At 33.4% G+C, this 15,738-nt stretch overlaps 2 protein-coding genes across 3 annotated transcripts; both read right to left on the reverse strand.

Moving 5' to 3' along the window:
• Positions 1-1,240: 1,240 nt before the first annotated feature.
• On the reverse strand, positions 1,241-3,720 carry LOC114754972 (E3 ubiquitin-protein ligase RGLG4). Its single transcript, XM_028943836.1, has 7 exons — positions 3,625-3,720; positions 3,371-3,469; positions 3,053-3,115; positions 2,685-2,888; positions 2,132-2,182; positions 1,862-1,918; positions 1,241-1,633 (listed from the first exon to the last, which is right to left on the reverse strand). Exons 1-7 carry the CDS (start codon positions 3,643-3,645, stop codon positions 1,547-1,549), a joined length of 582 nt encoding a protein of 193 aa, XP_028799669.1. The 5' UTR covers positions 3,646-3,720; the 3' UTR covers positions 1,241-1,546.
• Positions 3,721-7,229: 3,509 nt separating this feature from the next.
• On the reverse strand, positions 7,230-14,688 carry LOC114754967 (uncharacterized). 2 transcript variants are annotated; one of them, XM_028943826.1, is made up of 15 exons: positions 14,128-14,688; positions 13,589-13,715; positions 10,535-10,710; positions 10,329-10,425; positions 10,142-10,205; positions 9,976-10,016; positions 9,813-9,886; positions 9,617-9,719; positions 9,436-9,534; positions 9,291-9,347; positions 8,948-9,169; positions 8,807-8,854; positions 8,426-8,464; positions 7,997-8,053; positions 7,230-7,903 (listed from the first exon to the last, which is right to left on the reverse strand). In XM_028943826.1, the coding sequence occupies exons 1-15, from the start codon at positions 14,565-14,567 to the stop codon at positions 7,817-7,819; spliced, it is 1,731 nt and encodes a 576-aa protein (XP_028799659.1). In that variant the 5' UTR covers positions 14,568-14,688; the 3' UTR covers positions 7,230-7,816. The 2 variants fall into 2 exon arrangements, with proteins under 2 accessions (XP_028799659.1, XP_028799658.1); XM_028943825.1 differs by having other exon boundaries at positions 10,142-10,220.
• Between the last annotated feature and the right edge of the window lie 1,050 nt (positions 14,689-15,738).

Genomic DNA, 15,738 nt, shown 5'->3' on the forward strand with positions numbered 1-15,738 from the left:
GATGATAAGTACTGTTGCATGTGTTTCCCAAGCTTTTCTTTTTCTTCTTCTTCTTTTTTAATTATTAATTATTATGACTGTGAGTAGTGTCCTCTTTATATATACAGATGTATTTATATAATATCATTGTCACGCCGGCAACTTGGACCATTTTTCTGTTAGTTTTAGTTTATAGTGGGCGACGATTCTTTCCTTTAGACACAGAAAAAGTGATAGAGAAGGAATGAGCAAGCGCCTTACATCTAGCTACCTGCTTCCTTTGAACATGGAATCCTGTATATGGAACCCCTTGAAGTGTTTTCCTAAATTGGTAATTACAAAAAGAACCATATCTGGTCCATTATTTGTGTTGCATCGTCAAAAGTATCAGTTGGTTAGAGAGATTTAGAAAACAAAAAACAAGGAATTATTGACACTAGGATTTTGATTATATAGAAATATATGAATGTAGGAAAATGGGCAGTTTGATTCAGATTTTTAAAATTAAAATGAGTTGGATATGCTACCAATGGTAGCCTACATATATTGTTTGACATACACATATATATATGCACAGGGGTGTGATAAAAATAATTTTTAATTTAATCTAAACACTTAATATAGTAATAATTGATTGATAATGACATCACAGCAATTCGTGATGAAGTTTTAGGTTTAATTTCATGTGAGATGAATAATTATGATTTTTAGTGAAGCATTAAATCCAACGTCAAAAGTATAATAAGTAAAGTTCAAGGAAGTTTTCTGTGAATGATTTTAAAACTATTTTTTTCATAATAAATGTTGAAATTAAGATTTCAAAAGTTGAAAATTGAATTGACGAATGGTAATAATTATGATTATCAATTAAATTATCCAACAATCCGATCTACTAAAAGTGATGGACATATGGGAAAACAATCGACCCACTGCCGGCCCAATAGGCCCATCAAATCCAGCCCGCTATCATATGGACCGAAAGACAGAGCGCGTGACAGTCAGAAAAAGAGCGTGTGAGAGACTGAGATTGGGGGTGTTTAGGTTACAACGATCAATTAACAGGGAGCCAATGGGTTGAGTTTAGTTTGGCCCCAAAAAAAAAAGTTGAGCTTAGTGAAAAGAGCTAATCTCTCACAATGTGATGAATTAAAATTTGAATTTTCATTAGGATCTGAGAGAGATGCTTGATAATGTCTCGAATAGAATTACCTCCAATAACAAAAGACGTAGCAAAAAACCTAATGAGTATATAAGGGGGAAAAAAAGTAAATGGAATTTAAAAGAGACCAGTTTTAAATATATACACACACATTTATCCTCTCAGACAAAAAAAAAATCTTGTCTGGGAGGAAATTTACATAATGCAGCAAATAGTTTAAGCTGTACATAAGATTTATTACTGACTTGTGATAGAAATCACACGATGGCTAATATGATAAATCATGTGACTTGGCTCCCCTTGTATTGGACAAAGTTGAAGGGAAGCTGCGCTATATGTGACTTTAATAAAGCAAATCATATATGTTGGATCTTGATATATTGATGAGCATGAGGATTTTGAGAGAAATCAGCTATGAAATAACTTCACTCTGCTTTTGATCTTCTGCCTGCATATGGGGCACTTGGCCATTCTTGATCCACAGTCTCTGCAAGTCTGTATCATTATCAATTAACTGTTAAATGTAATACTAAAACCAAACCCATAGAGAAATTCGAATTCTTTAAAATTAGTGAAATTAAACACAAAGTGCTAGCCTAACTCATTGCAAGTAGGAGGTTGTGGATTCAATCCTACTTATAATTTCAAACCGCTCATGTTTTTAAGACAGAAAAAGAAAAACAGAAAGTACTACTACTGTGTTTTTTATAAATTTAGTCTCACCATGTGTCCACAACCGAAGGCCATGTCCTTGTCATTGGTCAAGCATATTGCACATGCCTGTATTTCATTGCAAAATGCTTCTATGTTAGCTCGGATAATTAATCAAGCATGATCTATCTATAAATAGGATTAATTTCAATTTGCCTCATTACTTACATGTAATTTTGTTTACTATAATAAACAACAATCTTAATCATTCAAGTTTATATTTGAATGCTAAAATGGGGGGAAAAAAAGATTCTTTTGAATTTCCTCTACGACTCAGCTTACCTGCTCATTAAGGAAGATGGGGTTTCTGTCCATAGTGTTTGTTCGAGAAACCTAAATAAAATTAATAGTTAGAAAGCAGAAAAATCTGAATGCAGAACAAAGTACATAAACCAATCACTATTTTTCTTTTCATGCAGAAGCAAAACCAATCCGCGAGCTTCAACACAAAGATTTCTTTGTTATTCTCTTTTTCATTACATTAGGAGAGTTTAAACCTAAAACTTTATTCATATCGTATTGTACCCTTACCACTTTAGCTAGCTTCAAATGGTATACAAGATAAATGTCACACCCATTGAGAAAGTCAAACTTGTGCCAGTTTATGCATCCCATACAGATCAAATACTTGATTTAAACATTATCCAATGAGTTTTTCTAGTAGCTACATGATTCTGCTGGAGAAAGATGAAAAGAGTAATAGGGTTCACATGCCAGACAGGTCTCAATCTCACCACTCACTCTAATTTTCTCTTCACTGGACCGTATAGCTACTTGAGAGTCCCACAAGAAGATTCAGACACTAAAGAAAATTAATATGTATGTTTGAAATTACCTGAGGAGAAGGAGAAGGAGAGGGAGAGGGAGAAGCAAATCTAGTTTCAATTGCAGCAACAGCATCAAGTGCAGTGAGTAGCTTTTGGCCAGTTTCTTCAGCCAGTTTCATGCTTAATTGAGTGGCCTGATCACGCTCCTTTCTCAGCTTTCTCGTATATTCCTTCTCTTCTTGTACCTCTCTCACAGCCTTTGCATATTCATTCTGTACAATATTAATCAAAGAAACTTACAGGCTTCACCTTCACCTTTGATTCTAAACTATAATTCTTGCTAATCTAGTCAACATAAAACTCTAATTATAGTTAAATAAAATAAAGTAAAATACTGAGTGCTTTAGTGCAATTTTTCGTTGGAAGCATTATATACCTTAAGCATGAGTATAAATTCTTCCTGCCTTTTCATCTCTGCAACCCTCTTCTCCTCTGCAACCTATATGGTATCCACAGAGTTTAAAGACAGACAGTATTATAGTAACATCTTAGTTTTTGCTGACATTTGTATGAGGATTGTGTTCTTTTAACCATGGTTGACCTTTGTTGATAAGTTCGTTTCTATTATAGTAGTGTATTTTAGCCGATTTTATCCATTTTTATCATAGTAGGGTCGATAAAATGTCAAGTGTATTGATTTTAAAAGACGGGTGTAACACGTATAACATGCAAGAGAATTTGGAAGCAGCATAACCTGCAAGTAGCGGAGCTTCTCAGATAAACTATCAACCATGCCACGAGCTTGCTTCTCAGCTTCTGATATTAATTCCTTTTTATGCTTCAGAATAAGGATCTGGTAAAAGTAGTAAACGACGCAAAATGTCACATTAGCCCTTCTCACGTCCCTAAAAATTAAAGTTTTGTACTTGGTAGTTTTTTCTGCATTTCTATATTTATCAAAGGACTAACATGAGGTAAGCTTCTTGTTCTCATGACTACTGCAATTACCTGGTGTTCAGATTCTTTCATGAAGTTGTTTAATTTCTCTTTAGCATTCCTTGCCTGCGTTTCCAGTTGTCACGCTCGGATTTTAATGACACGTTCTCATTTCTGATTATCAACAAATATTTTGAGTCAATAACAAAAACCAATCTGTTCAAAATTTATAACTAGCATTCTTCATGCTCCGTGTAATGCACAGAGTCCACCTAGGTGTTTTGGTAAGAGAAGGTTGATTTCTATCAACCACATCAGTGTTTCAATTACATTTGCAACATTAATGAGACGAGAATTTGTTCCTAATAAAGTGTTGGGATTAAACATAACAACAGTTTATGAACACGTGGACAGCGAAAAATCAAGAATAATAATATAAGACACTTTTACTTGATCTTTGCCAGTTCTTCCTTGAGTTTTCTCACTTGTTCTGCTATTTCATTGGGTTCCTCAATAGCTTTCTGCATCAAATCAAAGGCTGAATTCATAATTTGGCCATTGAATTTTTTCTTGGATGAAGTTTCTTCCTCAGTATTCATACCTCAGAACTTCCATCATTTTTAAGCTTGGATTTGAGCTCATTCTTAAGTTGCTCTTCTTTTGCTTCAACATGTTCTGCCTCTCTCTCATCTGTTATCTGCTCATCATCTTCATCAGATGAGCAAGAACTTCCCTGCACAAATATTCAATCATAGAACAATAATTCAATTCTAGATCATACCCAGATAACATTCTTACTCTTAAAAATTTGACAATAAGCCTCCTAAGTTATAAACCTCGCTAAACTGGAAGTTATCTGGAAAAAAAAAGTTTCAGGCCTTTATAGATAGCTCTATTACTATGTCACATCGTCAATGACATAACGGGTAAAATATGAAGTTCTTTCTGTGTATGAATTTGGACAAAATTCATATATTCCTACAGATTTTTCTGTATTTATAGCTCTCATATGAGCAAGTTAAAACATGGATTTTCATATAAAAGAACATGGAATAAGCTTGTATATGATAGTTAACATTACATTTTCAGACTGCTTAGTCACAGGCTGAGAAGCCCCATGGACAGTTCTTTCATGCTGTGGTTCCGTCTCAATCTCAATCTCATTGCATTCATATTCATGCCAAAATGTCCAATGAGTCGCTTGGCATGCCCATGAGCTGATAAATTTAACACACCAGAATGAATCATCCTTACTCTAATCAGAAAAAATAGAGAATATTTCTAAATTTACATCATACATAAACCAGGTAAACTTATATCTAAACTAAAAAGGGTATCAATTATGATGAAAAAGCTTAAAGATGAAACTTGCCAGTACAGAGCAGTTTTGCAACTTGAGCAAGTTCTTCTGGTTTCGGTGCACAATTTCCCACAGAATGAGCAAGCATCGAAATCCACTCTTTCAGAACCAATCTTCCCATCTTCCTCTTCATCTTCAACCTTTCTGTCTTCTCCAACCTCGGCTTTGGAATATTGATAATAGGGTTCTCTTTTATCTCCTGAGAAAACCCACCTCAGGAACACTATCACCATCATCATCAATATGAACTTGAAGAACCAAATCAGGTTCAGAAACAACCCATCAAAAACCTTCAAGTCAATCTGTGATTTTAAGAACTGCCTTGCCTTCACCATTTATAGTTAGATCAGAAACAAGTGCCGGGAAATGAGAACCAATCGGATGGGTTAAATTAGAAAATATTTAGAAGATTGACTTAAAAGTTTTTAGGTCTACAAAAAAACCATTGACTTACCTTAGTGCCCACTGTACAACTTGATCTGGACACCAGAGAATTTTCTTCAGAGGATGAGATGAGAGCAGAATGAAAGTCATGAACAACTGGTCTAGCACCATGGGAAGGATCAAATTTACAGGTTTATAATTAGTAGTATAACAATTATTGTGTTGTGAATTACTTCTTCCAAAAATATTGACCTATGCAGTGAAAGTCCCAACCTAATCACCGCTTGTTTTCCAGTGATCCCAGTGTTTGAGAGGTCTTTCCGAGAAAAAATGTGTTAATTATAATAATTAGCATGACTTCATCTAAAGGCCACATCACAACTGCGCAAGGGTTACCTTGTGTTAGTTTTAAATGATCGTAAGTTAGCGGATGATAAGTCAATGATGTGACAGTTGGAACATAACTTCAAGAAGTGGGGACTATTTCTTTAGTTTTATGAAACGTACAAAACTATAATTTATATCAAAATATCTATAAAAAAATTATAATGAATGTGTATACACACACAGTTTAAATAAAAATCTTGTAGTATTTCTATTACTCTATATTTGGGAGCATTATTTAAATAAAAACACTAGGCTTTTTTAGCTGTTGAGATGAATAGGAAAAAGTCGATGTGTTGTAATTTAGTGGCATGAATTATCTAAATGAAAAAAAAAAAAGTAGTAAGAAATTTTGAGTAAGTGATGAAGGTTTGATTTCTCTTTTTTTTTTTATGTAAATCAAATCTAACTAAAAGGAATATATTTTCTGCCGTGAGAATTAAGAGAAAAATTAGTATTCCTCCGGTCCTAAATATAAGACCCTTATACACACTAGTATAAAGGTCTTATATTTAATACCAGAAGTACCAATTAGTTTCAAATTGCCGTCTCACCAGGAAACAGAGATAAAGGTCAGAAGGATGGAAAGTTTCAATGAAATATTCTTTCGTAAAAGGGGCCCATTGAGATTGTACTGAAAAATTAGCTAAGCCCAATCATTGGCCGGAAGACCCGAAAAAATAAAGACATAGTCCAATCTAAGAATTTGCTCTGGCGGATTACAAGTTAGATCGATTATTCATTATATGTAAAACTATATAAATAAATATGTTAATTTACCATTACATATAGAGATAGTGTAAAAATTAGATAAAACGTTTACAAATTATAAGAATAGAGTTTAATTATTAATTCTTAAATCATGCGAATTTTATAAGTTCTCACTATTTTTTATTAATTATTAAAATAAACTAATTTAAATCATAATTAATACCAATTTTCTTGTCAGCCCAACTAATTCGATCCAAATTTTTTATTATGATTATTTAATTATCGTGGAACGCAAATACTTTATACAGGATACGGGGGCAGTCAACGATCTGACATCTCCAAACATATGACCCATATCTAATTTTTTTAATTTACTTTTAAACTTTATCTCTATCCACTCCTCACTTTATTTTATCATTAAGTTAGCATAGAGTTTTTTTTTTTTCTTGCCACAGATTTTTTTTATTTAATTCAAACTGAGAAAGTATTGTATGATGGTAAAAGAACCTTAATTAAATAATATATTGCTGCTGTCATATAACATTTAAAAATTGCAAAAGGCAGGGAAATGAAATGACATCATTAGGATTTGCCAAACAAGCACAGCTCAAATTATACAACTGATGATCCTGTCTTATCTTGTAAAACTATCAGAAAACATGGATCAACATCCCCTGTATCTTAAAACCCAGCAGACTCAGCTGATAAAATCCCATGACAGTTGATTGATTTTCCGTTAATTTATGGCAAGGTCGGGTAAAAAGTACAATTAGAATACGCAAAAGCTTTTATACGGTTAGAATACATCAAGTCAAATATAAATGAACATATACACGTGTTAGAAGATGCAAACAAAATGTCTGGTATGTTCACATATTTATCCATAATTGGGTAGTTTACAAGGGAAGAAGTCAAAACTGTTTGAATTTAAATACATATTTATTCCTATGGCCAAAGGGAACAAAAATTGCAAAACTCTTCGAAACGACTAAGACAACACATAAACACTACAAACTGTTACCACCTAAGAACTATGTACTAGAGATTCTTATGTGGACTTGGCATATAAAAAACAAATACACCAAATCGGTGATAAATATACAAGTGAACATGCTACAGGTTTGAGATAAGTTTTATTGAAGAAAGGGTTTGATATGCTCACATCCCTACACGTGTACTGCCTAGTTTCATTTTCTTCCCTGCTTTGGAGTAGCTTCTGCTGCTTTGCTGTCCTAATCAGCATTCTGTTGCGCAAGTAGATATGTGTTGAATCTGTTAACTCATTGGGTTGGGGAGGGAGGAGAAACAATGGGGAAGGTTGAAAGGAATGCGCATGAAGCACCAACAAGGAGCTTTGTTTTCTAACATCAAACATAGATACAAGATATGGCACAGACGGAATATGTACATGCGACCCTACAATGATCAGCCAGGATACAGCCTGACAAAGTTTGTGATCTGTTCTCGGCATATGGGACACTTTGTTAATTTTGATCCACAATCTCTGCAGGTCTGCAACAGAATCACTAGAGAATTATCACGACATGTAAAGGAAAATATGAAAATGAGAGAGAGAGAGATGTTGATCTGTTTGGAAAAGCTCACCATGTGCCCACAGCCAAAGGCCAAATCCTTTTCATTGGTCAGGCAGATGGCGCATGCCTACATTCAACAGGAAATGGTTTAAGGTTTAACAATTGGAGTTCAAGTCAAGGTCAACATTTAAAAGACCATAATTTATGTTTCCACTTTTAGAAATTCTGTAATCAAAACCCTTACTAGAGATCTAACTTGAAGAAAAAAAATTACTGGAGACCCAATCCCATATGATCCAACAATGTTTCATAAAGGAAATGTAACCGGCTCCTTGGAAACTCCTAGACCAATTTCTTATATATGGACATAGAACCGGAAGGATTTCTTCCCCAGTATAGTGGTTATATGGTTTTTCTTCAATCACAAGAATTTCTTCATCCCTACCAAAAGATTTTAATCTTCCAGATTTCACCAAAAAAACAAAAAAGGGAAACTTACCATGGCAGGTCTGCCCAAACCGTCAGTCCAGACAGCAACCTGAATAGAAGGAAGAAGTCAGGAAAATAAAGTTCTCAATTTCAGAACTCGAGCATACGAACAAAGCAGTCCCGCTTGTATATACCTTTTTCCGACCCCTTTATGGGACTTACCAAGTGACTAATTATTATAGATTTAAAATTTCCACCAAGTAATACTATTTTGAGGTTAATTTGCTATATGGACCGGTATTTAGAAATTATGCAATGCAAATCTATGGAAAAGTCCGTGCAATATTATTACTTGTGAGACTGACATTTTTATTCCTTGAGTACACTTTATAAACTCAAACGATTAGTTCACTTGCAAGAGACACAACAGACAGGAAGAAAGGAGATGCACCTTATCATTTCTCGATCTAATTTTCCTATCAAGATCAAGGAGCTTTGCCTGAGGGACAAACCAGGAGAAACAACCATGCATGAGTCATTAGGAAAGTTCAGCCGGAATAAGGCATATTTTGAAAGAAGCACCAACAAATACCTCAGCTATCATTGCCCTAGATTCGGCAGCTGCAACATCTCTACGAAAATCCTCCTTTAGCAGTTGAACACGTTCCCGTTCCAATTGGAGCTCTTTTTCTTTTTCTTCAACTTCTCTCATGGCAATTTGAGCAGTCTTATGATTCCCATCATGCTCTGCACTAAGCTCTTGGATATGTTCCCACCCCTTTTCCAGTTCCCTCTTCAACGCAACACATTTACTCTGTCGATTAACAATTTCTAACAAGTTAAATGAAGTAAAAAAAAACAATAGAAAGGCATATGAAGATTTTCCTTCCTATCAGCCAATAGGAAATGCTGATAAGGCACTTAAGACAACAGACCTCCAGTTTGTGTATATATTCTTCTTGCTTTTTTTTCTCTGCAAAGCTTTCTCGCAGCTGTATGGAATCAAATTAAGTTGAAAAGTTCAAGACAAGAACATGTAAAGAATATGAATTCGGTAACAGGATTAGTCACAGTCAAAACCTGCATGTCTTGCAACCTCTCGGATAAACGACGAACTGCAATTTGAGCTTGCGCCTCAGCATTTGATATCAGTTCCTTTTCGTTACTCAAGACAAGCAACTGTATAAATGAAAGAATAAAGTAAGTATTCGGCCTCAAATGGCTGAACCGCACATGCACTCCTAAATTTAAGACATATCACCTGGTGTTCAGCTTCTTTCTTGAAGCTCTGATACCTTTGTTTAGCAAAATTTGCTCGTGATGCCCATTTGTCACGCTCTTCTCTAAGAAATACAATCTCATTCCTGATCAGACATAAGGAAAAAGAGAATATTAAATTGAAGTTTTTATTCAAGAAAATCAAACAAGAAATCAAGAATAGCAAATGGAAATTTCACCTGAACTTTGCTATTTCATCCTCATGGCATATCTCCCCATCCGCAGTATGATCCTGTGCTCTCTTGGTAGGTTCCTTCATTAAATCATAAGTTTATGTCGCAATTAATTCTTTCCTTTAATCACCAACCCCCACCTCCCCATGGACAACTCTATCCAGCATACCTGAGAGCTTCTAATCAGAGGCTTGATGTTGGTGGTCCCTTCTGCAATAGACAAAAAAGTACAAGGAGAATACTAAGTTAATGAAGAATTGGAGTTGCCCGTCCAATGTAATTAGTTATATTGGACAACATTCCCAATCAAAATTTTGGTACGATTTGGCAGACACCTGAATAAAATCCCAAAGCAAGGGGATGAGGCGAATGATCGTGGTCCTTCTCTTGATGAGAATTCTTGAGCAGCCCAAACTATGAAAAGAAAATATCGTAATTTAAAAATAAAAAAAAATCCAAACACATGTATCCAGAGGTTCCAGAAAATCCCATTCAAATCACCGTTTAAGAAATAAAACCTACGTTTCTCGGAGATCTTTCTGTGTGAGCGGAATCCACATTCCTCGGAGTGCACTCAACTTTATGCCATCTCCAATCTTCAATTAAGCATTTCGCCGAGCTGAGAAAGAACATAACAAGTACAATAATTAGATGCCACCCAAATACAATTGCGATAACAACGAAGCAAACGAAGAAGATGAAGATGAAGAAGAAATTGCAAGACTTGCCAGTATTTGACGGCTTTACATCGCGAGCATCTCGTAGTGGCTGGGCCGCCACACACGGCACAACTGAAGCAATTGCTAAGAGAGTAACCGTTTCCGGACGCTTCAGTGGATCTCCATGTTGGGTTATGAGTGTTGTCCGCGTTCCCCACTTCCGAATTCCATTCATTATACCTTTCCTGCACAATGGTTTGTACTTGGTAGAATTAGAAACGGCCTTAACTTCTTCCAAAATTTGACCTTTTTCTCCCCTTCAAGTTGCATGCCAAGGTAACGCATTCTGATTCAGAAAGACAGAAACTATGCATGCCAGTGATAGTATTACTCAGCAGTACTTCTGTGGAGGAAGATCGGCAATTGGCAAAGATCTTCCAAATTCTTGGTGGGGGAAGCTGCTTGGCATAATTTATGAATTTGTACGTGGGGATTTTTTTCCCCCCAATACGGAGGTGAAGTTGCTTGTCTTTCATCATGTTAAGGTCCAACCACATACATAAAATTAAGAAAAAATTACAAAAATAGACTTTAAAATTATAAAAACACAGATAAAGACTCTTTATAATTTTATTATAGCTTTTAACAATAATAATATGTCATGAAATTATCAAAACTGAAATTGTCAATGATCCTTATCTGTGTTTTTATAATTCCAAGGTCTTTTTTTACAATTTCTCTTAAAATTAAAATGTCTTATTTTTTAAAAATATTACAATTAAACTCACCAGAAAACATGAGGTGAGAGAAAACATGACCCATAATGGATTTGGAAATCATATTCCCCATCTATTCAAAGATCTGCATCCTTTTAGGCAAACACAAATTTCGTCTTTTGTGTGTGTGTGTGTAGGCTTGGTGTTGAATTTTGCTGAAGCTTTACAACATAGATACATCATCAGTTAGCCCTTGGCATTTTTTTTTTTAAAATAAAGTTTTACATTTAAATCTTATGAATAGGAAAAATATGGGGATCTCCAAAATATACCAAACAACATATTAATTGTTTTCAGTAATAATTATTTATAAAGATGAATACTAAGAAATTACGTACCTTTGATTTTTTTTTCCCAATTAAATATCTAAAAATTTTCAATCTATATTTAATTTTTGAGTTAAGGTGCAAATTTATCAATGAAATATTCTATTAAAGGCACCAAACACTATAAACTTTTTTTAGGTGTGAAAGTGCACATAAAATTTTCAAACTAATGCAAAAATACCATGCCTGTTAATGTTGGCCGTTTAACAAACACATTAACCAAAAAAATGATGCAAAAATATACATAATATTTTTTAAAACGGTGCAAAAATACACACGAAATTTCTAGCGATTGTGATATTTTTGCATCATTTTAAAAACTTTATATGTATTTTTGCATCATTTTCTTAATATATACATTTGCTAAATGGTTAATGTTAGTTGATTTAATGGTCATAGTATTTTTACTCCATTTAAAAAATTTACAAATACTTTTATACCCAAGAAAAATTTATGGTGTTAGATGCCTATGGCAAAATACTTCATAAATAGATTTGCACCTTAACCTTTAATTTTTTTTCACTAATTATCTTTCATCTAGATCACTAATAACTCCAACCTATATTTGATTTCTTCTTCAAATTGAATCTTCAAAATTCTCAATTTGAATTTTTTTTCAGTAATCAACTTATATATGCAAGGACCACTATTGAAAATATCAATCTGCCTTTATTATTTTCCCAACCAAATTTTCCAAAATTTTCAAGATTAGTACTTCTTTAAAATTTTAGGATTCGAGGTTTGTAAGTATTATATCATATTACCTCCTAACATCAATATAAGAGCTAGACAAGAGACTCACTTTATCTTAAATATAACACAGCAATTTATTTTGTCTTTTAAATTTATAATTTTTCAGAATATCCCTATTAAATGCATATGTTAAGAGGTTTAGTTCCAATCAATGCATACGATATAACAATGATGTTATAAGAAAATCAATACACATTTGTTATAAATAATTAATTTAACTAATTTTTTTAATATTCTTAAATTAGTTATATAATTCTTATATTAAGTACATGAGGTGATACCTAAAATGAAAAGCATTGTATCATGCTAGTCCAGTTTAACCAAATTAATTAGCTTTAGCAAATTTTACACATATAAACTAGTGAGATTAAAGCTCAGATTGGTCCAGATTAATGTATATATATAATGACGACTCATGCATTGAGCAGTAAACTTTGTTCGTAATTTTTTATTTTTTACATATGATGGGGTGAGTTTTAAAATATTCATCACTTTTGAACAAAATATTGTTCTTCTCTAACTAGCGGCTTGATGTGATTTTTTTAATTCTTAATGATGATTATCGAACACGAAATACGAAAAATAAATAAATACATTACTGTCTATCCCACTTGCTTTTTCTTTCTTTTGACTATTTCTTAATCCCTAGTTATTTCTTCTTCCATTTTTTATTAACACAACATGGGACTGCCGTTGATTAAGCTAATTATAAGTTCAACTTGAAAATGATTGAATGAAGCTGGTAAACTAACAACGAGTCTATGCAAATAGGGTGTCAAATTAATTAATTAATTGCATATATATATGCTCCTCCAATCATAAAAATAAAACCCTTTTTGTATAGTAAATTACACTACAAAACGAGGTTTACATTTTGGACCGAAGGAGTATAATACTACCTCTGGTCCTAGATATAAGAACTAGTTTGTAGTTTAATTTGTACTACAAGCTAGCTCTTATATTACTCCTGGTTTTTAATATAAAACCTAGTTGACTAATTTGGAGAGATTAACAAAATTAGTTAAGTTAGTCATTTGCTATATAAATAGGTGTTATCTTTCTTAGAATATCTTTGCTAATCATGTATATTAGTTAAATTGATGAAACATTTAGTATATGCACATACTACAAAGACTATTTTGGAAAAAACAAATAAATATGAAAGACAAAGTGAATTGAGATCTTATATTTAGGACCAAATTGAAAGTTAAACAAGCTCTTGTAATAAGAAATAGAGGTAGTATAAAATTAAACAATGAGCTAATTACCATTTTAGACTTAACAATTCTCGAGGCTTCATGAGGATGAGAATGTGTTTCTGGGACCACAGTATTTGTGTCTCTACATTCATTCTTATGAACTAATCTCCAGTGCAGAATTTGGCATCCCTGTGAGCTGCTAAACCCAACAATATAATAAAACAAATATAACTCATTATTTCAACAAAACATGAAACCCTACTTATATTGGAGGAATTTGATTTTCGAATCTTGTACATTGAAATTAAAGATACATGCCAAATTAATCCAAAAAAAAAAACTTAAGAACACCATAAAATCATCAAGATGCAAGTGAAACAAATGAAGTGTATGATTTTGAACACTTAATCAACAAAATTAGTTATCTTTGTACTAAACTTCAGGTAGAAAAACGTCATATAATAATTAAGTATAATGAAAATAACTCTCGCATGTAAATTTTAAATGAAAACCTTCTCAAGCCTTTTAAAAACAAATTTTAAAGAGGTAATTAAACTATAATAATTTAAGCACAGTATTAATTAATACTAATTTAGGAGACTACTTGCCAATATCTTGCCGTCTTGCACCTCGAACACCTTGTGGTGCTCAAATCGCCACAGAAGGCACAACAAGCACGCTCTCTCTGACCACCGTCACCGCCACCATTGGTCTCCGTGGAGTCGCCGGCCGCCTGCTCGTTGACGGCAATAAAACCAAGACCTAATTGATCACTGTGTTGCTCTTCCTCGTCCTCTTCTAAGAGATAAATCAAGCTCTGATATTCCTCATTGCCATAATCTGAAGTACTGTCATTAGGTTGTTTAGTTTCTGCAAAGTACTGCAGCAACAAGGCAAAGGCTAGAATTCCCAGGAAAGTGATGAACAATAGCCCAGGCTTATCATTAATATCGCTATAATCTGAGAAAATGGATGGTAAAAATCCTTTATTTTCTGTGAAACCAAACAACCCAAGAAACCAGTTCAGAATCCCATAAACCAGAAGCATCTAGCTGGGCAATCCAATCCAAGCCACCAGCAGACAAAATCACTGGGGATTTCAGAAAGAAGCTAAAAGAAGAAGAACCAGAAAGAGAGTTTCAAGGACTATTTATTAACATGCCACGCTTGAGTTTGATTGGTATTTGGTGAAACATATATATATATATAAAAGGAATTAAAGAGCTCTCGTTCTTGTTAAATTCTGTGATTCTTCTGGGTTATTTCTAACCTCGGCGATGCTTTGAATCGAAGCGAAATAATTATAATTACGTGGAAGGAACAGAATTTAGAACAAGTCAATAGTTTTATTATTGATATAAAGTAATACAAGTTAGTATGTATGATTAATTATTATATTATTATTCTAGATGATGTTGTTCCTAGCAAAAGCTAGAGGTGGGAGTTGAAAATTCTGAGTTCTGATAAATCATTGACTTTCATGTGCATTAACTTCCTGGGACCGACGTTTCTTCGTCTTCGTCTTCTTCTTCGTTCTCTGATGATGATGCTCTGAACATACTAGGAAATTCCACAGCTACATCTCTTTCTAATTTAAAACTAGTATTTTGGTTGCTTCTTTTTTCCTTATTATGCACACAAATAGTATTTTATTCCTTTATTTTATATATGTTCCCGCTTTTCAACTGCCCACTGGCCATGTCGTATTGGTTTAAACAATTTGTGTATGAATAAAAAATAAAAGGAGAATTACAATGCAGGGATCAATATGACAAGTTATATTTATTATCTTTAGACAATAAGTTTTGTAATAAAAAATTTTGCAACAATTTTTTCGGAAAAAACTGTGAGGTCTTACAGAAAATAATTTACTTCATTTAATAGTAGAAAAGTCAATAGTCACACAAACACAACTTTCCATCACGCGGAGAAAACTTTCATGTCACCTTTAGCAGTCCTCGCATAAAAATAATGAGTTTGTTTTTCTTTTCTCAGGAAAAATTAATAGTCACACAAGGAATATAGTATGAAGACAAAGGGAATTTAATAGCTCACAGGCAAGTTTTTTTCCCCTCAAATTTTATACTATGACAAAGAAAATTTAATAGTTAGATTTATGAAATTTTTAGGAAATTTGATAGTCATATGGTATTAAATTCTCTTTGTTTAAATATTATACTTTCTCTGGGTAACTATTATATAGGCAAATTACTTGTCTC

The sequence above is a fragment of the Neltuma alba genome, unplaced genomic scaffold (assembly GCF_004799145.2).
Source record: "Neltuma alba isolate B1F8T4 unplaced genomic scaffold, ASM479914v2 tig00010229_pilon, whole genome shotgun sequence".
NCBI lineage: Eukaryota > Viridiplantae > Streptophyta > Magnoliopsida > Fabales > Fabaceae > Neltuma > Neltuma alba.